Here is a 27,053-nt window from a genome sequence, read left to right on the forward strand (position 1 = left end):
TCTGCATCCGTAACCTCATCTCCACCTGCGTGCCCACTGCAGGCTGACAGCGCTAAGCCGGCGGGAGCGAGTCCGACACCGAACAGGGAGGGGGTGAGGCTCCCCCTCCCGGCTGCCCGGGAGCTCAGGCCCCGCCCTCCCCTCCCCCGGCCCCCGCCGCACCACTTCCGGCAGGCGCTGCGCTGCTGGGGGGCCCGGCGAGGATGGCGGCGGAGAACCAGGCCAGTCAGGAGAGCGCCCTGGGCGCCTACTCGCCCGTGGACTACATGAGCATCACCAGCTTCCCGCGGCTGCCGGAGGACGAGCCGGCGCCCGCGGCCCCTCTGAGGGGCCGCAAGGATGAGGACGCCTTCCTGGGAGACCCCGATACAGGTGAGGCCCGCTGGCCCCGTTCCTGCCCCCTGGGACGCCCCTGCCCCTCCATCTGTTCGAGCATCACCTCCAGCCTCCATCTCCCTAATTCATTCCCTTCCTCCTGGACCTTTCGCTTCTGCCTTATCTCTTGTGAATTATCTAATGGGGCCGGGAACACATTTCTGCCTTGGTGTCCTAGGATGCGACAAGGGAGAAGGATGCCAAGGACTGCAGTAGGAGGGATGGGGGTTACCTTTTGGGGGAAAATAAACTAATGTTGAAGGGAGATCCTGAGGAACAGCTGTGGTTACCCTAGTCACGGAGAACAGGGTAGAAGAAACCAAGTCAGAGAATGCAGAAGGATGAATAGAGGCTAGGTCATGAGAAGAACTTCCCCACAGTCAGGGATTGTGGGAAGGAGAGACCATGGGGAGAAGCTGAGAATCTCTCTTCAGGTCTAGGGAGGGGTAAAGAGACTAGGATTTCATCTGTCTGTGTGTGCTGGGTAGTGGGAGACAGGGGAGTGGACAGAATGACCTCTCAAAGTCCTTGGGGACCAGAGTGCCTTTGCTGCCCTGTGGATTACCTCACCCCTACCAGAGCCATGGATCAGGCTGGAATGTTACTAAGATATCCTGGAAGCAGTTTCCAGAATTTCACTGTTTTTCTCAGCCCTCTGCAGGGACCACAAGGGGTGGGTGTAGGGAGGGAAGAGACAGGGCTTGAGGGAGACCAGAGGGCCAAGAGCTCTGGGAGCGTTTCTTCCCTAGTGCTCTTTCTGTTCTCCATGTGGCCCAGCTCTATCCTCCCCTCCGTTCTTCATCCTCCATCCCCCATCCCTCTTTTCCTCAACCTCAACGTCACTTCCTGGCATTAGAGCATCCTTCTGCTCCACTCTCTGCACTTGAGTCCTATCCCTTACCAACCTGGCAGAGCCTGCTTCTCCGGCTCAGTCCTCGCTAGCCTGGCCCTTCTGTAGCTACTTCCCAACCTGACAACCCCAAATTCTTTCCCCCTCAATAACTTTCTGGTCATCTGACCCTGACCACCAGCTCCCGCCAATCAAACTAGACTGTACCCTACCTGGAGGGGGTCTGAGGTGATGATAGAAAGCCTTATGGGCATCAAAAGTCAAAGCTGAAGATCAAAAAATTTTTCTAGCCCTGGCCGGATAGCTCGGTTACTTAGAACATCAATCCGATATGCAAAGGTTTGAGGGTTTGATCCCCAGTCAGGGCACATACAGAAACAGATTGATGTGTCTGTATGTCTGTCTCACTCTCTCTCCTCCTTCCTTTCTCTCTAAAACAAATAAATTAATTAAAAAAAAATTTTTGGAGAGAATAGCCCAGGAATTAGGAGGTATCAAGAGAGGACTGGGATGTGTTCTGGTAGATACCAGCCTGAACCAGGTCCTTTCTTTATTCGGGGGTCAGGAGTGCCGGTTCTGGTCCCAGCATTGCCCTGACTCACTGTGCGACAATGGGCACACTAACCTTTAGCTTCCTTAGCTTCCTAAGCCTTCTCTTCCTGCTCAACTGGGAAAGCCTATCTCTCCCAACCTAGAGATTGGAAACCCCTGATGTGTTTTCTCCTGGCCCCACATAAAAGTATTTATCAGAACCCGCGTTATTTATCTGTGTGCTCATGTAATTACTCAATGTCTGTAAAACCCTATGAGGGTGGGATCATGACTGTCTTGTTCACTATCCTTTCTCCACTATTCAGCACAGTGCTAAGCACTCAATAAAAATCGCTGAATGAATAAATGAATGAGAAAGATCTCAGGATGAAAGAAGGGCAGCGGAGGGAGTTCTCAAAACTCAGGGAGGATCGTGGGGAGTTAGTATAGACTCTGCCCTAATCTGTACAAAAATCCAGTCATCTGAGTTTCTGGGAACTGCACCTTGTGTCAAGGTTGTGCACTAAGGTTCCAAGGACCTTACCATCATCCTGTGTAGTTGTTTCAGTGCCATGTCTCCCAGCACTGTTTCCAAGCCCCAAGCCTCCGTTGGCCCAGCTGGATCAGCCTGCTGGCTAACATGGCCTCCTATGTTCTCTCAACCTGGTGGTGCCACCTAGTGGCACTGCCTCATCCTTTTATCCAGGACCTTGGTTGTGACCAGCTAGCCTCTAGCCTACCATGCCCTAGAACTGCTAGGCACCCCACAACAGACCTTATAGAAAACAGAGAGGCCTGGCCTGTGGTGGCGTAGTGGATAAAGCATTGACCTGGAACACTGAGGTCTCTGGTTCAAAACCCTGGGCTTGCCTGGTCAAGGCACATATAGGAGCTGATGCTTCCTGCTCCTCCCCTCCTTTCCTTCTCTCTCTCTCATTCTCTCCTCTCTAAAATGAATTTAAAAATAAACAAACAAAAAACAGAGCTAGGTGAAGACCACTTCAAGTTTAAAGTAATACTTTCCTTTCTTTTGAGCTCTGGACCAGACCCATGTGTTCCTCTCTCTCCCAAGCATCTGCCTCTAGATGTCCTGCAAGTACCTCATCTTCAGCATGTTCTACGCTCAACTCATCATCTCTTCCCCACACACCTGCTTTTCTCCCAGTGTCATTCTCAATTAATGATACTGCCATTCATCCAGTCTCCAAGGTAGAAGCCCAGAAGCCACCAGTCATCCCCCTCACACTTCTTCTCACTTCCTTAGTTTTTTTTTTTTTATCACTTTATATTTATTCATTTTAGAGAGGAGAGAGAGAGAGAGAGAGAGAGACAGGGGGGAGGAGCTGGAAGCATCAACTTCCCATATGTGCCTTGACCAGGCAAGCCCAGGGTTTCGAACCAGTGACCTCAGCATTTCCAGGTCGACGCTTTATCCACTGCACCACCACAGGTCAGGCCTCTTCTCACTTCCAAATGGTGATCACATGCTCTCTCTCCCCCTCCTGAGTATCTTTCAAATTCCAGTGAACCATCGCTGTCATCACCACTGTAGACTTAGCCACCATCCTATCTTTTTTTTTTTTTTACAGAGACAGAGAGAGTCAGAGAGAGGGATAGATGGGGACAGACAGACAGGAACGGAGAGATGAGAAGCATCAATCATTAGTTTTTTGTTGTATATATGCCTTGACCGTGGGCCTTCAGCAGACTGAGTAACCCCTTGCTCGAGCCAGCGACCTTGAGTCCAAGCTGGTGAGCTTTTTGCTCAAACCAGATGAGCCCGTGCTCAAGCTGGCGACCTCAGGGTCTCGAACCTGGGTCCTCGGCATCCCAGTCTGATGCTCTATCCACTGAGCCACCGCCTGGTCAGGCGCCACCGTTCTATCTTTATTTATTTATTTATTTATTTATTTATTTATTTATTTATTTATTTATTTATTTTTACAGGGACAGAGAGAGAGTCAGATAGAGGGATAGATAGGGACAGACAAACAGGAACGGAGAGAGATGAGAAGCATCAATCATCAGTTTTTTGTTGCGACACCGTAGTTGTTCATTGATTGCTTTCTCATACGTGCCAGGCCAGCGTTCTATCTTATATGTATTACCCACCCATAGGCTTCTAGCTAGTCTTCCTGCTTCCTGCCTCTCCCCTTCTCCCACCCAATCCCAATCCATCTGCCACCCTGCACTTCTGATCATGTTATTTCCTGATTCAACAATCTTTAATGATTCTTCTCTTAAGGGAGTAAACAAGCCAGAGAGGACCTTAGTTTCCATCCACGATGTTTCTCCTGAACTTTAGACTTGCTAAGTCGACTCTGTTCAGGGTTCTTTTGTCATGAACTCAGCTAAAACTGAGCTACATCTATTTTTTTTTCTTTTTTTCTTTTTATACAGAGACAGAGAGAGTCAGAGAGAGGGATAGACAGACAGGAATGGAGGAAGATGAGAAGCATCAATCATCAGTTTTTCGTTGTGACACCTTAGTTGTTCATTGATTGCTTTCTTTCTTTCTTTTTTTTTTTTTGATTGCTTTCTTTTTTTTTTTTTTTTTTTCATTTTTCTGAAGCTGGAAACAGGGAGAGACAGTCAGACAGACTCCCGCATGCGCCCGACCGGGATCCACCCGGCACGCCCACCAGGGGCGATGCTCTGCCCACCAGGGGGCGATGCTCTGCCCATCCTGGGCGTCGCCATGTTGCGACCAGAGCCACTCTAGCGCCTGAGGCAGAGGCCACAGAGCCATCCCCAGCGCCCGGGCCATCTTTGCTCCAATGGAGCCTTGGCTGCGGGAGGGGAAGAGAGAGACAGAGAGGAAAGCGCGGCGGAGGGGTGGAGAAGCAAATGAGCGCTTCTCCTGTGTGCCCTGGCCGGGAATCGAACCCGGGTCCTCCGCACGCTAGGCCAATGCTCTACCGCTGAGCCAACCGGCCAGGGCTTGATTGCTTTCTTATATGTGCCTTGACCGTGGGTCTTCAGCAGACCGAGTAACCCATTGCTCAAGGCAGCGCGACTTTAGGTCCAAGCTGGTGAGCTTTGCTCAAACCAGATGAACCCGCGCTCAAGCTGGTGACCTCAGGATCTCGAATCTGGGTCCTCCACATCCCAGTGCAATGCTCTATACACTATGCCATCGCCTGGTCAGGCATGAGCTACATCTAAAAAAGAAAGTTTGCCCTGGCCAGATGGCTTGGCTGGTCAGAGCATCATCCCGAAATGCAGAAGTTCCCCGGTCAGGGCACATGCAGGAACAGATCGATGTTACTCTCACTCCCTTCCTTCCTCTCTCGCTAAAATCAATAAATAAAAAAATTTTAAAATAATAAGAGAATTTTATTGGGTAGCATAACTGAAAAGTTTAGGGGTATGGGCCTTCAGGCATCGCTGCATCAAGGTGCGTAAAAAGAAATGGGCTTTTCTCCAACTTTTGCTTTGCTTTTTCCTTTTTATGGGCTTCATCTTCAGAGAGCCTCCCAGCGGCAACAGGCTTGTATCTTATCACCTTAGTAGCTACATAGAAAGAAACCTTTCTCTTTCCCACTATTTCCAGCAGAAGAACAAAGTTTGAATCTAATTGGCTTGGCACTGTCATATGCCTGTGCCTGAGCTAATCACTGTACAGAGGTACCCGTTCTGATTGGCTAGGTCTAGGACCTAGACGCTAGGTCATACACTTCCTCTAGTCAGGAGTGAGGGAATGAAACATGAGGGGGAGATAGTATTCTCTAAAAGAAAGTTGAATGGGGAATGATGTCTAAACAGATAAAAATTAGATGCCTACTAGGTCAGCTGCCTCCAGACGACTCCTACTGGTATTTCACAAATTCAGGATAGCTATAATTAACTCATCTTTCTCCCAAAGGACTTGTTTGCTCTGCTGTTGCTCTTACATATCAGTAAAGTATTGCCCCAGTACTTACACAGTAGGGTACTCAGTAAATATTTTTGTGGAATAAATGCATAACTTAATAATTGGTGGAATAGAAAGTCTTGACTAGATCCAACTCTGATATCACCTTCATCTCCTGGCTTCTCATCTCTGATTGGAGGAAACACTTCAGGACAAGTACCTAGACTAGAGGTAGCAACTAGAAATTAGCTTGTAAGGTTGGTTTTTGAGGAAGAAAGTGTCTCTTCATGACATGTGGAGCAATGGAAAGGAGGTCTTTGAGTTGCACAGGCTCTTGGTTCTGACACTTACTTGCTTATGATCTGAAGCAAGTAGTATCACCTTACTCGGCCCCAGTTTCCTCATCTTTAAAATACAAAGAGTGGGCCTCTCTCTTTCCTCATTACTTCAATGAGGAAACATATGTAAAGTGCCCGGCATTTAGTCAGTGTCAATAAATATAAATTGAAAACCCTTTCCTGCAGTTCTTTTGAAACCTCAAGGGACCAAAGAGAGTTTTGTGCCCTCAGTAGGTGTTAAATATCTGTCAAATGAATTCCAGTTTTATTTACAGACTCTGTGGTGCTGGTGCTGAGCATTGATACAAGTATAATCAACTGAGAAGAGGTTTCCAGAAGGCAATCTTCTTTTTTTTTAAATAAAAATTTAAAAACAAATTACATGGGCCCTGGCCAGTTGGCTCAGAGGCAGAGTGTCAGCCCAGCATGTGGATGTCCCAGGTTCGATTCCCAGTCAGGGCACACAGGAGAAGCGCCCATCTACTTCTCCACCCTTCCCCCTCTCCTTCCTCTCTGTCTTTCTCTTCCTCTCCCACAGCTATGGCTTGATTGGAGCAAGTTAGCCCTGGGCACTGAGGATGGCTCCATGGCCTCCGCCTCAGGCACTAAGAAATGGCTCTGGTTGCAATGGAACAAGGGTTCCAGATGGGCAGAGCATCGCCCCCTAGTGGGATTGCTGGGTGGATCCCAGTCCTGGCACATGCTGGAGTCTCTCTGCCTCCCCTCCTCTCACTAAAAAGAAAAAACAAACAAATTACATGTTCATGGTAAAAATAAATAAATAAATAAATAAACGAACAAATGAACAAGGAACAGTGAAGAAAAATATAAGTTCCCTTCTCCATTGCTATCTCTCTGCAATTTTTCCTTTTTATTGAAAAATATATGTATTAATTAAAAATAAAAAAAGAAATATAAGTACTACAAATTTCAAACAAAATATTCTCCCACCCTATCTCATTCCTACCTTCAGGATTTTTCCCAAAAGTAACCACCATAAATAATTTCTAAGAATTATTATATAGGTACATATATGGTTTCTTATTTACTTAAAAAGAGAGAGTGGGTTACGGAGGGCTTTCAACACCAGGTCAAGGAGCTTATATTTTCATAATGTTGGCATTGGTGAACCAATTTTCAATATGTCAATTTTTTTAAAGTTTATTTTACTGGTTTTAGAGAGAGAGGAAGAGAGAGAAAGAGAGGAACATCACTCTGTTCCTGTATGTGCCGTGACCAGGGATCAAATTGGCAACCTCTACACTTCAGTTCTATCTGGCCAGGGCAACAGTCAATTTTTAACATTACCCCACAGCCTTATTTATTTATTTATTTATTTATTTATTTATTGTGTCAGCGAGAGGGACAGACAAGAAGGGAGAGAGATGAGAAGCATCAATTCTTCGTTGCGGCATCTTAGTTGTTTGTTGATTGCTTTCTCATATGTGCCTTGACCGGGGGGTTACAGCAGACTTAGTGACCCCTTGCTCGAGCCAACGACCTTGGGTCCAAGCTAGTGAGCCTTGCTCAAACCAGATGATGAGCCTGCGCTCAAGCTGGTGACCTCAGGGTCTCGAACCTGGGTCCTCCACATCCCAGTCCGACGCTCTACCTGGTCAGGCTATCCCACAAACTTTTTTTTTTTTTTTACAGGGACAGAGAGGGGTCAAAGAGAGGGAGAGCTAGGGACAGACAGACAGGAACAGAGAGAGATGAGAAGCATCAATCATCATTTTTTCGTGGCGACACCTTAGTTGTTCATTGATTGCTTTCTCATATGTGCCTTGACCGTGGGCCTTCAGCAGACCAAGTAACCCCTTGCTCGAGCCAGCGACCTTGGTTCCAAGCTGGTGAGCTTTCTGCTTAAGCCAGATGAGCACGCTCTCAAGCTGGCGACCTCAGGGTCTCGAACCTGGGTCCTCCACATCCCAGTTCGACGCTCTATCCACTGCGCCACCACCTGGTCAGGTTATCCCACAAACTTTTAAGGAGGTTATACTCCTAGTGCACAATAGCAGGTGCTCAGAAAATATTTATTGAATGAATGAACTTTTGAAAACACATTGTGAGTACAGCAAGGTATTAAGGCCAAGGGTCCAAGCTATTTATTTACTGTTCACAAACATCCAGGACCTTTAGGCCATTTAAAAGGCCTGAGTTCAAGGCTGATAGCATCCAGGAAAGGGAACTATGGGATAGAAGAGGGTCTCTCTCAAGCTTGCCCAGAGTTGAAAAAGAATGGAAATAACTGAGTAAGCACCTACAGGGTGCCCAGTATATATATCACTTCATGGTATCCTTGTACCCATCTAGTCAGTTAGGGATTAGTTCCATTATTAGGATGAGGAAACTTGAGATGACTTATCCATGGTCACTCAGCAAGTAAGTGGCTTTCAGGTAGCTTCCTCTCCTCCATCCTCAGATCCATTCTCCGGATAGCGGCCAGAAGGATCTTTATTAAACATAAAACAGATGTCTTCTCGTTCTTGCTTAAAACTTTTCAGTGGCCTCCCATTGCTCTGAGGGTAAAATCCAAGGTCAGAAAGGCCCAGGGATCTGGCCTAGCCTCCACCCCAGTGCTCACTACACTGGAACCACCCAAGGCTTGGTTATTTTCTTCTAATGTGCCATTTCATTCCTACTTTGGGGCCTCTGTACCTGCTGTTCCTTCTCTCTGGAACACTATGTACTCCCCACTTGCTCTACGTATGAGTGGCTCCTTCTCATACCTTAGTTCTCAGCTTAAAAGTCACTTTTGCCAAGAGGCCATGGCTGATTTCCCCAGCTAAGCAGCCCCCAACACACACCACTATTGTCTTATTTCATCCCTTTCCTCATAGCATCTGCCACAACTTGTAATTATATACTCCTTTGTATACTTGTTTATTGCCTTTTTCCTCCACTGGTCTGTAAACCCCAGAGGGCAAGAACGGTCTCTACCTTTCCCCTCGCATCCATCATAGGGCCACAAACAATGTGTTGAATGAATGAATGAGTGAGTGAGTGAGTGAGTGAGTGAATGAATGAATGAATGCAGCAGGGTTGGAAGCCAGGGTCTGTCCACTCAGTTTAGGTAGCTGCCTCCTTGCATGGAAGGCTGGGCCCAACTCAGGCAGTATCTGATTTCCAGGGAGGGTCCAACTCCCACCTCTGCAGGAAGTGTTCTGCGCGCTGGAACCTGGGTCCCCGGAAAATCGGCGGAGGGGCCGTAATCCAGCTGCCCTGCTTCCCAGCTGGTGGTCCCGGTCTCTTCCTTACCCAGACCGCCACCCCCACCTGCCCTGGGTTCATAGGGGAGGCGCTGAAAGGTTGAAAGGCGGTGCTATCTAGTAGGGTTTATTTGACGAGGGGGGGGGGGGGTAGGGAGTGGCTCCACCTAGAGGGCGGGCAAGGAGGGGTAAGAGGCGTCCCGACGGACACCCCCCACCCCTCCCGCCGCAGACCCAGACTCCTTCCTGAAGTCCGCGCGGCTGCAGCGGCTGCCGTCGTCATCCTCGGAGATGGGAAGCCAGGACGGGTCGCCTTTGCGGGAGACGCGCAAAGACCCGTTTTCCGCAGCGGCGGCGGAGTGCTCCTGCCGTCAGGACGGGCTCACGGTCATAGTCACAGCCTGCCTCACCTTTGCCACGGGGGTCACCGTGGCGCTCATCATGCAGATCTATTTCGGGGACCCTCAGGTGAGACACAGCTTGAGGGGACCGTGGGAACAGGGGACTAGCAGAGTGGTGGAAGCGGGCCAGGGATTGGAAAAGGGGGGAAGATAATGACATGGGCGAGGAAGGTCGCAAAGGGAGGGGCTCCGGGCATGAAGGGGTCAGAGAAAGGAAGCGACCTGATCAGGTAGGAGGCACTTGAGGTAATGAGGGAAGACAACGTAAAGGGGAAAGCACCAGGGGGGACAAGAGGTCAGGGCTCCCACCAGCGCCCCCCTCCGTGGGAGTTCTGGATTAGCCGGTTACCTTAGAGAAGCAGGAGGCTCCTACTGTCCCCACCTGGTCCCCCTTCCCCTCCCAGATCTTCCACCAGGGTGCTGTGGTGACCGACGCCACCCGTTGCACGTCACTGGGCATTGAGGTGCTCAGTAAACAGGGATCTTCTGTGGACGCGGCAGTGGCAGCAGCCCTGTGTTTGGGAATCGTGGCTCCGCACAGTTCCGGCCTGGGCGGGTAAGGAGCTCCCTGCGGTGGGGGTCAGGGGCCCCCAGGCCTGATTCTGTCTCCTGGTCTCGTGTGGGGGTCTCCAAGTTTGAGCAGAGGGACAGATGAGCCCAGCTCTTTGCATTTGCTCTTTCTACACCCAATTATCATCCCCTTCTCCTTACATGGCATCAGAGGAGGTGTTTTTAAAATCTTTTTCTTTATTTTATTTTATTTGGAAAAGGATTTTGTAAATTATAAAGTGAGATGCACAGGTGGGGGTATACTGTCATTAACTAAGTATCACTATACTTAAACTTTTAGGCTCATAAATCCCTGTCAGTCTGATGAAAGCTATGGACTTTCTATCCTCCAAAAAATACACCCCAGGCTAAGAATTCTTAAAATTGAGGTGAAAAACTGGTCACCCCTGGGCCATACCTAGAACACAGGCTGGTTTGGTTTGCAGACTTAAGTTTTTCAGAATTTGTTTCCTATTGTCAAAAAGCTGAGAATTGCTGACATCTCTCGAACCTGGAGAGACCTGGTACTGCAGGGCCCACATTCCACACCACTGCAATGATCTGGACCCCAGTAGACGCTACTTCCCATTCTGTGCCTGTTTACTTTGCCATAGTTCCTAACTCTCCCTATTGTTTATCTGTCCCGCTTTCTTTATTATGCTACTTGGCTTCAGGCCAACCATCTCAGATGTAACTAACTACCGTCTCAGATGGAAACAAGTCACAAAAAAGGGACATGTCTTGGTTCCAGTAAGACCAGTCGTCCAGGCCGTACCAAAGAAGTTCCTCTTTTGGTTTTGCACAATCTCTTCTTGCGTAATTCAATCCTGGGAGAGGGGGTGGAGGCATACATACCAAGGAGGCAGGTGCAGGAAGCTGGCAGGGGTCCAGATGTGGTCTGGGGTGGGGGGTGGAGCAGAACATCCTGCTCTCCCAGTCTCCTGGTTTTTCCTAACAAAGGATTAAAATCTCCAGTGACAGGCTGGAAGAAGTCCATGTACTCCGGACCCTTGCCTCCATCTCACTCCCTATCCTTGAGGCGTTCCTGAGTCTCTGAATCCCTGGCTCCTGATGATACACTGAGCACACAGCCATCACCACAGGGGTTTGAGGAGTGGCAGGTTAACTATTCAGAGGGGTGGTGTCTCTCCAGCACCCTCCCCCTCCTGTGTCTCTCTTAGTGGGGGTGTGATGCTGGTACATGACATCCGACGAAATGAGAGCCACCTAATTGATTTCCGGGAGTCTGCGCCAGGGGCCCTGAGAGAAGAGACCCTGCAGAGATCATGGGAGACCAAGGTGGGGACCCTGGTGAGAAGAGACTATGGGAGGGGGTCTCCCTTCACTGCCCTGTTAACCCAAGCATTACATTGCTGAGTATTTACTCTAGAGGTGAAAAAATGAGTTGAGCAGGGTGCTGTTAGGCTGTGATGGAGACAGGCAACCCCCCAAATAAAACAATGAATAACAGTCGGGCTGCTGGATAACAGGCAATACAGCAACATCCTAACTTCTCTTGCCTATGTGACATAGAAAGAAGACAAGAGGCCACTGAACAGTCTGAGATGTCAAAGTGGCTGTACTATCACTCACCACCCCACTCTGAGCCTGTTGACTATAACTTTCCCAGCCCGTGACATAGTGGAAGATTTGAGAGGGACTGACTAAGAGAAAAACCTACTCTTCACTGAGAGCGAGGCAGAAATAGAATAATTTGGAAAAATAGATGTTGAGTGCAGAGGTAAAAGCCAAACACACTCCTGAGTTATCACAGCTTACAGTAATGGTGGTGTGATAATGAAAAGGTAACTCAAAGGTCTCTTGTCCACATGTTAAAAATTAGGAATAGGTATAATCCAATGTAGACAGGATTCCATTGAAATTGGTTAGGTCCTGGCTCCTAAAAGGACTTGCTTCATTTATAAGTCCCTCGACTATGATAGAGAGACAAAGGAGGCCTTTCTGCATTGCTGATAGGAAGTCAGGGAGCCGGGCGGGAGGACGCCTGCTGGGACAGCTTGTCCCTCTCTGGGGTACTTGGCCTGTGTCTCTCCCTTGTGTCAGCCCCCCATCCCTGGCCTGGGGCTCTGCAGAGTTCAGCCCAGCCCCCCCCTTCCAGTGACCTGGTCTCCTCTCTCCCTCGCCTGCCCGCCTCGCCCAGCCTGGGCTCTTGGTGGGGGTTCCTGGAATGGTGAAGGGGCTCCATGAAGCTCACCAGCTCTATGGCAGGTATGGACCCTGCCCCTGGGGACCAGAGGGCCCTGCCTGCACCCCTCCTTTGGTGGCCTCCTACCTTCCTGGATTCTGCCCTTCCCAACTTCCCCTCCTAATATCCCCTTCCCTTGCCAGGACTCTCCTTCCCAGGAACCCCCCTCCCCCCAGGACCCCTCCTCCTCCCCCCAGGACCTCCTCCACCCCCTGCTCTCCGGCCCCCCCAGGCTGCCATGGTACCAAGTCCTGGCCTTCGCAGCAGCTGTGGCCCAAGATGGCTTCAATGTGACCCATGATCTAGGTCAGTGGGGCCTGGGGGTGGGGGGGAAAGGCATGAGGTTGATAGAGAGGGGAGAGGGAACCTCTGAGATTTGGGACCCAAATCAGAAAGCACCTCTCTTTTAGTTTGCTCCTCAGACACCCCCTATCCACACATCAGGAGGCTGACTCCAGTGAGGAGGTCTGGGAGGGGCACATATACACCCCCACCTCCCCCATAACAGGCTCTGGGACCCCGGAGTTCTGAGGGCCATCCACTCAGCCCTTATCCACCCTGCCCACCTATTACGTGTCTGCCACCCCACCGGGTCCAGCCCGGGTGCCCCCTGCCCAGCCTCCTGTCCCCGCCTGCAGCCCGTGCCCTGGCAGAACAGCCACCACCGGATGCATCTGAGCGCTTCCATGAGACGTTCCTGCCATCCGGCCGCCTGCCCCTGCCTGGTTCGCTGATGCACCGGCCTGACCTGGCCGCGGTGCTGGAGGCGCTGGGCACCTACGGCCCCGCCGCCTTCTATGCCGGTGGTAACCTCACAATGGAGATGGTGGCCGAGGTGAGCACAGGGGAGCCCTCTGCCCGGAAGGACCCTACTGTAGAGACATCTTCTTCCGCCTTCCCCCCTGTTCTGTCTTTCTCTCTACATATATTTACTGGGATTCTGTTTAGTTAAAATTTTACACTAGGAAAAACTAACCTCTGGTGATAAGAGTGAGATCAGTGGTTGTTGGAGCGGGAGGGCTGGCCCCGGGGTGCGGAAGAGCCTCAGTTCGGTCTTGGCTGAGAGAGGTAACTTGGGCTCCCCAGGGCTGGTGCCTGGTACAGGTGCCTGTCCCGTCCCTCCCAGGCCTGGTGGAGACCCAGGATCAGACTCAGCTTCCCTGAGCCCACAGTCCCACCCCTGCCCTTGGGTTTTCTAGGGACTAAGGGAAGTGCCTCCTTCATTGGGGCTGGGGAGGGGGGGTTAACATAAGGGCTTACCAACCAAGCAGTACTGACATAGGAGAGGATTCCCAGTGTGATACTATTTTAGGGCTGAAAATTAACGTGCTGGATAGTATGAAATGAGCCCATTGTCTTATATCAAGTTGGTTCACTGGTCAGTAGAGTGCTCAATTACTTCCTTCCTACCAGGGCCATCCATAGTTTTGTGGTGGCTTTCATCGGTCATAGTGAAATGCAGAATTCAGTTTTGCTGTCTCTTAGGCACATGCTGCTGTAAGTGGAAAATCTCCCTTTTTCATTGGTAGAGAGGGCAGTATGTGTAAAAACATGGAATCATGAGTTCAGGAACTGCAGTTCGCTCTGAATGGCTGCACAGAGCTCCCTGGGGAGTAGCAGGACATGAGGCAGAGATGTAGGCAGGGGCCAGATCACAAGGGGCCTTGAATACAGAACTAAGGAGATCATTCACAAAAATGTACCCAGCGCAGTGTCTTGTACATAGTAGGTGCTCAGTGTTAGTGCTTTTCCCCTTCCTTTTTAACTAGGGTACCTAGGGTCTATGGGGTCCCTAAAGGCCATAATGGGAGTTGCAGAAGGCACAAAAGTAAAAACATCTATTTGTGATCCAAACATATACCACAGGCCAGATCCACATGCTCACAGTGGTGGTGGGGTCATTCTCTCTCCTCCAGGCTCAGCACGCAGGGGGTGTTATAACTGAGGAGGACTTCAGCAACTACAGTGCTCTCGTGGAGAAGCCCGTGTGCGGCGTGTACAGAGGTGACCTCTCCCCCAGCTCCTGGGACCCCCACTTAGGAGAAGCCTCCCATCCATGGCTATGTGCTTTTGGCCTAGAGACTCCTCCCCATTTCACAGGAGAGAAACTGAGGCAGCGAGCTGCCTGGACAGCTAATTAATGAAGCAAGCCAGAGCCAGCCTACCTTCTGAAGGAGTCATGTAGTCAATTACCCCAAATATTTAGGGTATGGGGGAGGGAAGTCTGGTCACAGGATCAGGCCTAGAAAGTTGGGGTTCTAGCCATAGGTTTTCTTAACTTGGGGGCTCTGTCTGTATTGCCTTGCCCAATCCCCAAGACCTATTCTCAACGCCCTGTACTTCATAAGAAAAATTCATAAGACTAAAGTCCATTTAAGCTTCTGGTTATAACAAACTTTTCCAGACAGTCATAGATCTGCCCCGTAATTGTACCAAAAGGAAATTGAGGGCCCAGGGGAGAAATAGAATGTCACCTGTCAGATTCAAAACCAATGATGAACCCAGGAAGCCAAGTGTATGACATGGGTGAGTCCATGTTTGCTGAACCCAAAGTGGTAGGTTCCTAGCTCCCCCCTAGCTCCCCAAGGAGGTCTCCAGGTTCCTTTCCCTCCAGGAGGCCCAGATCACCTCAAGCCCCAGAGGAGGCTGTCTCTGAGTTCGGGCTTCCAGGCCTCAATCTCCAGCCTGATTCCTCTACCAGAGGCAGTGGCATATGGAGCAGAGGAAGAGCATAGATAGGGAGCCAGGAAGGCCTGGGTTTGAATACAAGCTATGCCAATCATCTTGAACAAGTCACCTCCCACTCTGAGCCTTGGTTCTTTCCACATGGAAATAATGTTGCCTACCTCTCAGGGGGGCCATGAAGATTTGATAAGATGACATTGGAAGTTGTCCTGATCAGAATGGGTACTGAATATATGTATTTGATCTTCTATTTCCCCTCCCCAGCCTGAGTTCTCTTGGCAATTCCAGTACCTTGAGCACTCTGGGTTCCACTTGACTCCTGTAACCCTGGACCAGCTGCCTCTCTGTGCCTTAGTTTTCTCACCTATAAAATGAGGGTGATAATAGTACCCATTGTGAGGATTAAATGAATTACAGTGGTACCTTGAGATACGAATTTAATTCATTCTGTAACCGAGCTTGTAAGTCAGTCAACTCATATATCAAACTGCCCATACTGGACCCGCGCGCCAACGCGCCAACTAGCGGCAGCTTCCCGAATCACGACTCGTATCTCGGAATTTCGCTCGGATCTCGAACAAAAATACAGACCAAGTTGCAGCTCATATCTTTAAAAAAAAACCATATGTTGGTCTGTTCATATCTCAAGGTACCACTGTAAGTAGTTATTGTTTGTGCTATATCAGGTATTATTATTCCTTTGATGTCCAAATATCTAATAATTGTGGCCTCACATAGGAAGAGGAGGTTGCTACTCTCCAAAATTTTCAGGGGTGAGACCATCAGGGACCCTGAGTAGTATACTGACCTGTGGGAGGAGCTGAAAGGAGACACATGGTGGACCAGGAGTCTGAACGTCTGGACACCTATCCCTGCTCTGCCAATGGCGTGCATTGTGACTTTGGGCAAATTGGAGTCCTCTTGAGCCTTTGTTTTCTGATCTGGAAGAGAAAACTGTAGACCAGTATTCTGGGTTAGAGTCCTAGCCCTGTCCTTGACTTGCCGTGTGAACATGGGTGGGTCCCTTTGCCTGTCAACGCTTTTCCCCTACCTGATGAGGGAATTCAGTGCAGTGGTCTCAGTCTGTGTGATAGTGGGTGTGGAGATGCTTTGACCCTCTCCCCTGCCATCTGGTCATTTTCTGCCCTTTCAGGCCACCTGGTTCTCAGTCCTCCACCCCCGCACACAGGCCCTGCCCTCATCAGTGCTCTCAACATCCTTGAGGGCTTCAATCTCACCAGCCTGGTGTCCCGAGAACAGGCTCTTCACTGGGTAGCAGAGGTAAGGCCAACTGCTCCGTCTCACCCTGCACTGGGGAACACTGGGAAGAGGCGGATGGGAGGAGGGCAGGGCTAAATCCCCTCTAAGTTTTCTCCCACGCGAGGACTCTGGGTGTGGGTGCTAGGAGGGGCCTGGCAGTCTCTGCCCCACTCTGTTCTGTTTTCAGACCCTGAAGATTGCATTAGCCCTGGCCAGCAGACTGGGAGACCCTATCTATGATTCTACCATCACTGAGAGCATGGATGACATGCTAAGGTGGGTCCCGTGGCAGGACCCTGGGGACTGGTGAGGTAGTGCGGGTGTGGGGAAAGATCAGGTGGAAAGCAGCTGGCGGAGCAGTGTGCCTAAAGTCCCAGGTCAGTTTCAGCTCAAGCCCAACTCACAAGGTGACACTGGTTGCCTCTCCTTGCACCTCAGTTTTCCCATCTGTACAATGAGTTGGTCTATTCATATGGCTCTCAACATTTTCTGACCCTAGTGGGACACACATATGGGCGTATCTGTTCCCCCTTTTGAGAGGAAAAAGAAAACCTAATAATAATGAAAAGAGTCTCTAAGAAAATATCGGAGATGTCTGACCAGGCAGTGACGCAGTGGATAGAGTGTTGGACTGGGATGCAGAGGACCCAGGTTCGAGACCCCGAGGTCGCCAGATTGAGCACGGGCTCATCTGGTTTGAGCAAAAAGCCCACCAGCTTGAACCCAAGGTTGCTGGCTCCAGCAAGGGGTTACTCGGTCTGCTGAAGGCCCGTGGTCAAGGCACATATGAGAAAGCAATCAATGAACAACTAAGGTGTTGCAACGCGCAATGAAAAACTAATGATTGATGCTTCTCATCTCTCTTCATTCCTGTCTGTCTGTCCCTGTCTATTCCTCTCTCTCTCTGAAAAAAAAAAAGAAAATATCGGAGATAATGAGGACTTTGATTATAATGTATCCACATTAGCCGAAAACATAGCAGTAAAACTGTGGGCTCTTGTCAGACTGACTCAGTTCAAACCCCAGGTTCTCCATCTACTAGCCTTCTAGCCTTAAACTCTAAACCTCAGTTTCTACAAGTGGACTCAACAATAATGGTGCCAACCTCGTGAGGTCATGGTGAGGACCAAGTGAGATCATACATGCAAAGCACTTAGCATGTTGTCTGACATATAATAAATACATAACAAATATCATCATTAATTGGCAATAGGGGTAATAATGGTTACTATTTCACTGCTACTATAACTGACTTAAAGGCTAGCTAAAGGACCCTGACCTGTGGTGGCACAATGGATAAAGCGTCAACCTGGAACGCTGAGGTCGCCAGTTCAAAACCCTGGGCTTGCCTGGTCAAGGCACATATGGGAGTTGATGCTTCCTGCTTCTCCCCCCCTTACTTCTCTCTTTCCCCCTCCCACCTCTCTAAAAATGAATAAAAAAAAGCTAGCTAAGGGAAATCAGAAACCAATCATATAGTTCATGTAAATTTTTATCTTCATAATGTCATAAATTTATTTTCAACCTCAACACAAATTTAGCTCCAAGACACACACATATATCTATATTAAATCCATTCAACTAATTCATCTAATAACTATTTATCAAGGCTTACTGTGTCTTCAAAAAAAATTCTAATAACAAGTGAAGATTTCTATATACAACCCCCCTCCCAACACACACATACACTAAACTCTTAATGAAACATATTTCTAGACTACAACCATTAGGTTAAGTGAATTCAGTTTGCTTATGTCGAAACACACACACACACATATATATTTTTTTGTATTTTTCTGCAGTTGGAAACGGGGAGGCAGTCAGACAGACTCCCTCATGCGCCCGACTGGGATCCACCCGGCATGCCCACCAGGGGGCGATGCTCTGCCCATCTGGCACCATTCTAGTGTCATGAGGCAGAGGCCATGGAGCCATCCTCAGCGCCCGGGCCAACTTTGCTCCAATGGAGCCTTGGCTGCGGGAGGGGAAGAGAGAGACAGAGAGGAAGGAGAGGGGGAGGGGTGGAGAAGCAGATGGGCGCTTCTCCTGTGTGCCCTGGCCAGGAATCGAATCTGGGACTCCCGCACTCCAGGCCGATACTCTTACCACTGAGCCAACCGGCCAGGGCCTCGAAACACATATTTTCTAAGCATCCACTATGCCCCAGGTACTTTCATAGAAAGGATTAAATGAGTAAAGTCAAGTAACTAAAAGACTCTTGATTTAAGTACTAAATCAATTAAAACTTGGCTCTAGAAGAGAATCTAAATAACAACTAAATAAATTCATTCAGTTCAACAACTATTTCATGAATATTCCCTATATGCTAGGCATAAGTCATCTGTTCTCATGGACCTAATAATCCAAGGGGGAGGCAGATATTCATAAAATAATCATATAAACAGACATCACAAAAATGGTAGGTGGAACATAACGAGAACTTGCTGTGTATTCATCTCCTATCCCATGTCTTTTCAGCAAGGTTGAGGCTGCCTACCTCCGGGGCCACATCAATGACTCCCAGGCGACCCCCGCCCCACTCCTGCCTGTTTACGAGCTGGACGGGGCTCCTACAGCTGCCCAGGTGCTGATCATGGGCCCTGACGACTTCATCGTGGCCATGGTCAGGTATGTCAGCTCAGACTCAGAACCTGACATGCAATCATGGGGCCTTGGTGGGAGGGAGGGTGTGCACAGGGTTCACCTGGCCCCCATCTCGGCCCCCAGCTCCCTGAACCGGCCCTTCGGCAGTGGCCTCATCACCCCCTCGGGGATCCTGCTCAACAGCCAGATGCTGGACTTCTCCTGGCCCAACAGGACGGCTAACCACTCTGCGCCCAGCCTGGTAGGGTCTTGCTTCCCTCCTCCCTCGGGGGCCCTAAGGCTAGGGAGGATGTGCCGCAGTGTGGCTGCCCTCCCTCCCTGCTTCCTCTAGTAATTTCTATTCTAAAGAAAAGGAGCTCAAACAGAGCGTCCACTTTATCCCCAGCCCCAGTCTGGGGCTTGGCGTCTGGTGGGTCCAAAGAAGCCTGTCCCATTCTGTCACTGTTCCACTGTTTGACCTGGGAAAGTCTTGTACTCTCTCTAGGCCTCAGTTTCTCCACCTGTACAACGAGGATATTGGCCCCTGATTTTATGCTTTGGGTATTTTTAGCACTAACGGTCTATGACCACGTGCCGCTGAGCTGATGAGGCTGAGCCCTATTGTTGGACACCAAAGGAGGAAGGAGACAGAAATTGTTGTGTAGCTGGAGGCCAGCACTCTTACACCCCGCAGGCTGCGGCCCAGCAGGACAAAGATAGCGATGACCAGGGTAGAGATTATCCTGTTCTCCCCCAGAGTCGTCTCTCTTGGCTTGGCCCCACCCCTGCCACCCAGGGGAGCCCCAAAAACTTAGTGGGTTCACTATCTACTACAGTTACCCAAGGACCCTGCCCATTTCACATACAGCACACTGTGGCCTGGGGTGAGACCAGTGTCCCATGAAAACCTCTCCTCCCCCTTGTGGTCTCGGTCCTCTGACAATAGGAGAATTCGGTACAGCCAGGGAAGCGGCCACTGTCTTTTCTGCTGCCTACCGTGGTCCGGCCAGCGGAAGGGCTTTGTGGAACCTACCTCGCCCTGGGAGCCAATGGAGCTGCCCGGGGCCTCAGCAGCCTGACCCAGGTGAGGTTTCCTCCACGGTAGGCCCTTTGTGGCCAGGAGCCAAGCTGCGACCTGGGCTACAGGTGCCCTGCATGTCTTCTGCTTGTTCTCATCTTTTATTCACAGCAGACATGGGCTGGGGCTGCTTTGTGCCAGGCTCCTCCTGGAGATTACAGGCATGGGCTGCACTGAGCTTCTTAGTGAAAGCTAAGTGCTTTACAGCCTGGGAGCTCCCTGTCCTCCTAGGTTGCAGGAGAAATTGTAGGGCCAATAGAATTGAGAGGGGACAGCATCTGGGCTGCCTGGCTTCTGTCCATATCAAGTCCCGTCGCGCTGTACTCAGCATCCGAATAGACAAGCAGCCCTCTTTAGGGTCTGATTTTGAAAGGAAGGGTCTGCAGCACCCCAAAATGCCTCATAGCCCTGGCCAGATAGCTCAGTTGGTTAGAGCATCGTCCCGAAGCACAGAGGTTGCCAGTTTGATCCCCGATTAGGGCACACACAGGAAAAGATTGATGTTCCTGTTTCTTTCTCTCTCTCCCTCCCTCTCTCTCTAAAATCAGTAAATTAAAAAAAAAAGATTTTTTTCAAAATGCCTCACAACAATTCCACAAATGTCTTGAGCATCTGACAGATGTGCCAGGCACATAATTTCACAGGTGGTAAGTTAACTAAACTAAATTTTGGAATCAGACAACCCCGAGTCCCAGCCCAAGTGCTGCCAATTTCCAACTGTGTGATGTGGAAGAGTTCACCTCTCTGAACCTGTCTCCTTATCTGTAAAATGAAGATAACAATAGTTAACATATACAGAGTTCCTACTAAGTGCTGGGCATGGTGTTACATGTGTTAACCCTTTTAACCTTCCCAACTTGGCAAGAAATCCTTATTTCTGTTTCATATATGAGGAAATCGAGGCCTGGAGAGGTTAGGTTCAGTTTGGTAAGAATGGGCAGTTTCCAGAGCCTACCCGCACTTCAAACCCGTAAGCTAAGCGTACTCAACACTGTAACCTAGACCATCCCCAGCCATTGGCCCTGTCCTGGCTGGGGCGAAGGGAGGTCAGCCCTGGGTTGGACTAAGAGACTGGGTGCCAGCAGTGCCTCTTCCCTGGCTCTCCCTAAACTCTGGAGCAGTGGTGGTCAACCTGGTCCCTACCGCCCACTAGTGAGCGTTCCAGCTTTCATGGTGGGCGGTAGCGGAGCAACCAAAGTATAAATAAAAAGATAGATTTGGCCCTGGCCGGTTGGCTCAGCGGTGGAGCGTCGGCCTGACATGCGGGGAACCCGGGTTCGATTCCTGGCCAGGGCACATAGGAGAGGCGCCCATTTGCTTCTCCACCCCCCCTCCTTCCTCTCTGTCTCTCTCTTCCCCTCCCGCAGCCAAGGCTCCATTGGAGCAAAGATGGCCCGGGCGCTGGGGATGGCTCCTTGGCCTCTGCCCCAGGCGCTGGAGTGGCTCTGGTCGCAGCAGAGCAACGCCCCGGAGGGGCAGAGCATCGCCCCCTGGTGGGCAGAGCGTTGCCCCTGGTGGGTGTGCCGGGTGGATCCCGGTCGGGCGCATGCGGGAGTCTGTCTGACTGTCTCTCCCCATTTCCAGCTTCGGAAAAATACAAAAAAAAAAAAAAAAAAAAAAAGATTTAACTATAGTAAGTTGTTTTATAAAAATTGATTCTGCCAAACTTAGTGAAAATCCAACATAAAGTACTTGGTAAGTAATTATTATTATATGCTTTAACTTGCTGTAACTCTGCTTTATAAATTTTATAAAGTAAAGTTACTTCCCTACTTTATAAATCACCATTACTGTGGACCCGGTGGGCGGTTAGAAAATTTTATTACTGCCCTGGCCGGTTGGCTCAGCGGTAGAGCGTCGGCCTAGCGTGCGGAGGACCCGGGTTCAATTCCCGGCCAGGGCACACAGGAGAAGCGCCCATTTTGCTTCTCCACCCCTCCGCCGCACTTTCCTCTCTGTCTCTCTCTTCCCCTCCCGCAGCCAAGGCTCCATTGGAGCAAAGATGGCCCGGGCGCTGGGGATGGCTCTGTGGCCTCTGCCCCAGGCGCTAGAGTGGCTCTGGTCGCAATATGGCGACGCCCAGGATGGGCAGAGCATCGCCCCCTGGTGGGCAGAGCGTCGCCCCGTGGTGGGCGTGCCGGGTGGATCCCGGTCGGGCGCATGCGGGAGTCTGTCTGACTGTCTCTCTCCGTTTCCAGCTTCAGAAAAATGAAAAAAAAAAAAAGAAAATTTTATTACTAACCGAGATACAGAAGTGGGCGGTAGGTATAAAAAGGTTGACTACCCCTGCTCTGGAGTGAACCACTTTTCTTCTCTGGCCCTCAGTTTCCCCTCTGTGAAATGGGGACAGTCATCAAAAGCTAGCCTGCCTTCTGGGGCTATTGAGAGGCTTAGACGACATTCCTGGTGCAAGGAATCGAAAGACTAGGGAGTCTAGACCAGGGGTAAGGACTGCAGAGTCCTGAAGCCCCCGCTCTAGGATGACCCTGACTTCTGCCCTTCGGTTGCCCGCAGGTTCTGCTGAATGTCCTGACCTTGAACCGGAACCTGAGTGACAGCCTGGCCCGTGGCCGCCTGCACCCGGACCTGCAGTCCAACCTCCTGCAGGTGGACAGTGAGTGTCCCCATGGGGTGGGCATAGGGCCTGGTGGAGAAAGAGGCTCCTCCCAAGGGTGCCCTTGCCTCAACCAGCACCAACTCATTGCCACTGAAAGTTTGGTTTCTTCCAACTAACTCCTAACAGGAAAAGATATATGGGGGATTAGAACCACCCTGCCATTTCCTGGCTCTGTGGCCTTGGGAAATTTATGCCTCTACTCTGAGCTCCAGTTTTATCATTTTTGAAAGAAGATTCAGTTGTTCATTCTGCAAACCATTCACTCAGCAGTTTGTATTGAATATCTATGATGTGCCAGGCATTCTCCTAGGTGCTGGGGACACTGCATTTATAGGCAGACAGGAAAATAAATAATTAAAAACATATGAGAAAGCAAAATAAATGCTCTGCAGAGCATTAAATCAGGATAATGTGTGTATAGGACTGACTCGATGGTCAGGGAAGGCTTCTCTTTGGTAACATTTAAGCTGTGATCTGAAGAATGAGGAAGAGCCCACCATGCAAAGAACTGAGGCGGGCTTTGTAGGCCAAGGGGACAAAGGCCAAATATTCAGGGCAGGAATGGCCTCGGTGTGTCTTAGGAATAGAAAGGAAATGAGGAGAGTGAGGATGAGATGAGATCAGAGAGGCAGGCTTGGGCTAGATCATGGACTTGACAGGTTATGGTGAGGAGACAGACTTACCTCGAAGAAGGACAGGTGCTTAATTTTGGACACAGCTTAATTTCGTAAGTGGGAAAGCAGGTGCACCTTCAAGGAGTTTTTATTATTATAACAGACAATGTATTATACAAGTCCAAAGGGGAACTATAGTGAATGAGACGTGGTCCTTTCCTGCTCAGTGTCATTTCCCCCATTTTACTGAGAAAGAAATCGATGCCCACAGAGGTTATCAACTAGTCAGAGATCAACCAGTAGGTGGCAGAATTGAGAGCAGAGCATATACCTGGCTGATACCAAAGACTTGGTTCTTGACTGCGTGGCTCTACATATCTCCCAGACTAAAATGAAGCATGTTAGAAGCCACACACCTAGATCCTGATCAGTCACACGCTGTGGCTGGCCAGGGACATTTTGGATCCCAACTGATGGATGATGAGGCTAAGTCCTTGAAAGTGAATTCTGCTCAACCAGTTTCTTCTATCAAATGTGAGGCTTTATGCTAAGTTATTGTACTTAAGGGTGAGGGGCCTCATCATAGCTCTCCCTTGTGGAGATTAGAGTCTAAGACAGGGGCATGAGGAGTGGAGGCTTGGGGAAGGGAAAGCTCACCCCCTCGAGGACTCTGGGAGGCTTTATGGAAGAGGTGACAACTGGCTGTGCCTTAAGTATGAGCAGGAATTTGACATGTGGAGGTAAAGAACATTCTAGACAGGGGAACAGCCTAGGCAGAAGCCAGAAAGAATGGCTGAGAGGGCAGGCGGCCAAGAGGCCAGCTGGACTGGAAACACTGTTTCCCAAATCTCAGAACTTAATCCATCACTTTTATGACTTTTACCACATTTACGTATCATTTAAACCATTTACATGATGTGTTTATAAATACATTTAACCTAAATATATATTTTTTAATTTTTTATTTATTATTTATTTATTTATTCATTTTTAGAGAGGAGAGAGAGACAGAGAGGGAGAGAGAGACAGAGAGAGAAGGGGGAGAGGAGCAGGAAGCATCAACTCCCATATGTGCCTTGACCAGGCAAGCCCAGGGTTTCGAACTGGCGACCTCAGCATTTTTCCAGGTCGACGCTTTATCCACTGTGCCACCACAGGTCAGGCCTAACCTAAATATTTTTTAAAGTAAATTTTACATCATAATCCCAAATGGAAATGCATTAATTGCCACAAATAGACAACAAATAGCTGTAAAAAGTCAAAATTTTAGGTTTTATTATTTTTTTTGTATTTTTTTATTTTTATTTATTCATTTTAGAGAGGAGGGAGGGAGAGAGAGAGAGAAAGAGAAAGGGGGAGGGGGAGGAGCAAGAAGCATCAACTCCCATATATGCTTTGACCAGACAAGTGCAGGGTTTTGAACCGGCAACCTCAGTGTTCCCAGGTTGACGCTTTATCCACTGCACCACCAGAGGTCAGGCTTTTTTTTTTTTTTTTTTTTTTTTTTTTACAGGGACAGAGAGAGAGTCAGAGAGAGGGATAGATAGGGACAGACAGACAGGAATGGAGACAGATGAGAAGCATCAATCATCAGTTTTTCATGGCGACACCTTAGTTGTTCATTGATTGCTTTCTTGTATGTGCCTTGCTCAGGGCCTTCAGCAGACCGAGTAACTCCTTGCTGGAGCCAGTGACCTTGGGCCCAGGCTGGTGAGCCTTTTGCTCAAGCCAGATGAGCCCGTGCTCAAACTGGTGAGCTGGGGGTCTCAAACCTGGTCCTTCTGCATCCCAGTCCGACGCTCTATCCACTGCGCCACCGCCTGGTCAGGCGAGGTCAGGCTATTTTTAGGTTTTAGTTAGATATTGTTGCCCTGGGAAGGCTCTGAGGACCGCTCTTTCCATTAAGGAAGATTAGAAATGTTAGAGACCAGACTGAAATATAGTCCTTGCTATTACCAAAAGGAGTAAAAATGAACCACAAGACTCAGTAACTTAATGCTATTCAACATTGTGTCTTTATCTCGAGAACTGCCCCCAAATCACCCCATTTGGGGAAATAAAATCGTATTTTTGTTGAGGAGTGGGAGGTGAAGTTACAGGGACTATCATGAAGGTCCACATTAAGCATGGACTCCATCCAATTGAGTAGGCGAGGGATATGGCCTGATTTGTTTGTTAGAGAGGAGGTGGGTTGAAGAGAAGAAAATTTAAGTTGGGGAAATACAAGAAGCACCCAGGATAATGGCCCAGCAAGACATGAAGACCTGAGCTTATGCAAGAGGATGGGCATTTGTTCATTTACCCAGTAAATGCTTGCTTAACATTTACTATGTTCTCATCCTGTTCTAGGCACTGGGGATTAATAGTGAAAAAGGCAACATCCTTGCCTTTATAAAGCTTATAATCTAGTAGAGGGAGACACAGTAAATAAGTAAACAAATACAGGTAGCATTAAGTACTCTGAAAGAAAACAAAGCAAGGTAAAAACAACAAGGGCTGATATTTTAGATAGTGATCAGGGAAGTTCTTGAAGATTGGAATGAAGTGAAGGAGGCAGTTTTGAGACCATTCCAGGCAAAGGGAAAGCAAGTGCAAAGTCCCTGAGGTAGGCGCACGTTTGGTCTCCTTGATGGATAGCAAGGAGGCTAGAGCAGAGCTAAGGGAGAGAGTGGAAGTGAGGAGAGGAGTTTAGAGAGGTAGTGAGGTCCCAGATGATGTTGGGCCTTAGAGGCCGTGGTAAGGACTTTGAATTTTATTCTAAGAGTCATCAAAGCTGTTAAAGGTTTTGAGTTGGAGGAACTGGTCTGGTCTAATAGTTTAAAAGGACCCTTTGATGTTGTGGGAGTAGCCTGTAAAGAAGACAGGACTGAATGCAGAAAGACCATTTAGTGGGCTATGCAGTAATCCTAGCATGTAATGATGGGAGCTTGACCTAGGCAGGTGGGGATAAGTCCCCCAAATCCCTCTTTCAATATCAAGAATGACTGTATATTATTGATCACTTGCTGTATGCAAGGTTCTGAGCTCAGTGCTTTCTGTATATTATCTCCTTTAATCCCTGCAACAACTTCACATAGGTTTTTGTATAATTTTCATTCTATACGTGAAGAGACTGAGGCTCAGAGAGGTAAAGCAATTTGCCCAAGATTATACAGCTCCTCTGTGGAGCATCCAGGACCAACACTCAGGTCTGACCACAGGACTCCTGCACTAGTGCTCTGAATACTCTGAATGTGTGTATGTTGGGGACGGTTTTCAGGTGAGTTTACAGAGGAAGAGATTGAGTTCCTGGAAGCCAGGGGTCACCACGTGGAGAAGGTAGATGTCTTATCCTGGGTCCATGGCAACCGGCGAACCAACAACTTCATCATTGGTGTGAAGGACCCTCGGAGCCCAGATGCAGCTGGAGCCACCATCCTGTAGAGCAGCGGGGTGGGGCGGGGTCTCTGCTCCCCCCTTTGCATGTTCCTAGAGTCCCTCCTCCTCCCAGGTTTGGTCTCAGGGGGACCCCAGGGATGCCCCAGATCAGGGGCCAGAGGGGATGTTTAGCAATTCCTTTCCCAGAGTAACTGGAAAATTCTCCATCCAGAGGCCTGTGGTGGTGGTGGTGGTGTCAGGGTTCATAACCAGGCAGACAGGACCTTGAGGAGTCAGACTGTCTCCTTTCCCTCAGCCACGCTGGCCCTGAGCTTAGGGATGTGCTTGCAAACCCTTCTCAAGGGTCCACGCGACCCCAACATCTCAAGTCTGGCCTTACCTGGGCCTTGTCTTCCAGCTCCTTTCTTCTGTCCTCAGCCTCATTTCTTAAATGACTAGGATTTTTTTAATGGACCATCCTGGGGAGGGGGTGTGCCTCTCTTCCTCCCACCAGGTTGAGGCTGGGGCATTGCTTCTGGGGTCCAGG

At 49.4% G+C, this 27,053-nt stretch overlaps 1 protein-coding gene across 2 annotated transcripts; it reads left to right on the top strand.

Annotated features, from left to right (window-relative positions):
• Positions 1-183: 183 nt before the first annotated feature.
• On the top strand, positions 184-27,053 carry GGT7 (gamma-glutamyltransferase 7). Of its 2 annotated transcripts, none has more exons than XM_066384014.1 (15): positions 184-372; positions 9,389-9,624; positions 9,962-10,113; positions 11,288-11,405; positions 12,268-12,335; positions 12,545-12,618; positions 12,951-13,147; positions 14,229-14,316; positions 16,151-16,278; positions 16,445-16,533; positions 18,736-18,885; positions 18,985-19,102; positions 19,787-19,924; positions 22,433-22,532; positions 26,409-27,053. In XM_066384014.1, the coding sequence occupies exons 1-15, from the start codon at positions 204-206 to the stop codon at positions 26,570-26,572; spliced, it is 1,989 nt and encodes a 662-aa protein (XP_066240111.1). In that variant the 5' UTR covers positions 184-203; the 3' UTR covers positions 26,573-27,053. The 2 variants fall into 2 exon arrangements, with proteins under 2 accessions (XP_066240111.1, XP_066240112.1); XM_066384015.1 differs by having other exon boundaries at positions 22,433-22,525.

This window comes from Saccopteryx leptura, chromosome 5 (genome assembly GCF_036850995.1).
Source record: "Saccopteryx leptura isolate mSacLep1 chromosome 5, mSacLep1_pri_phased_curated, whole genome shotgun sequence".
Lineage (NCBI taxonomy): Eukaryota > Metazoa > Chordata > Mammalia > Chiroptera > Emballonuridae > Saccopteryx > Saccopteryx leptura.

Excerpts from the sequence above, each read along its gene's own strand:
- GGT7 (XM_066384014.1), top strand. The coding sequence starts at position 204 with ATGGCGGCGGAGAACCAGGCCAGTCAGGAGAGCGCCCTGGGCGCCTAC. Across the intron at positions 9,625-9,961 it reads TCTATTTCGGGGACCCTCAG|ATCTTCCACCAGGGTGCTGT; the intron begins GTGAGACACAGC and ends TTCCCCTCCCAG. Across the intron at positions 14,317-16,150 it reads CGTGTGCGGCGTGTACAGAG|GCCACCTGGTTCTCAGTCCT; the intron begins GTGACCTCTCCC and ends CTGCCCTTTCAG.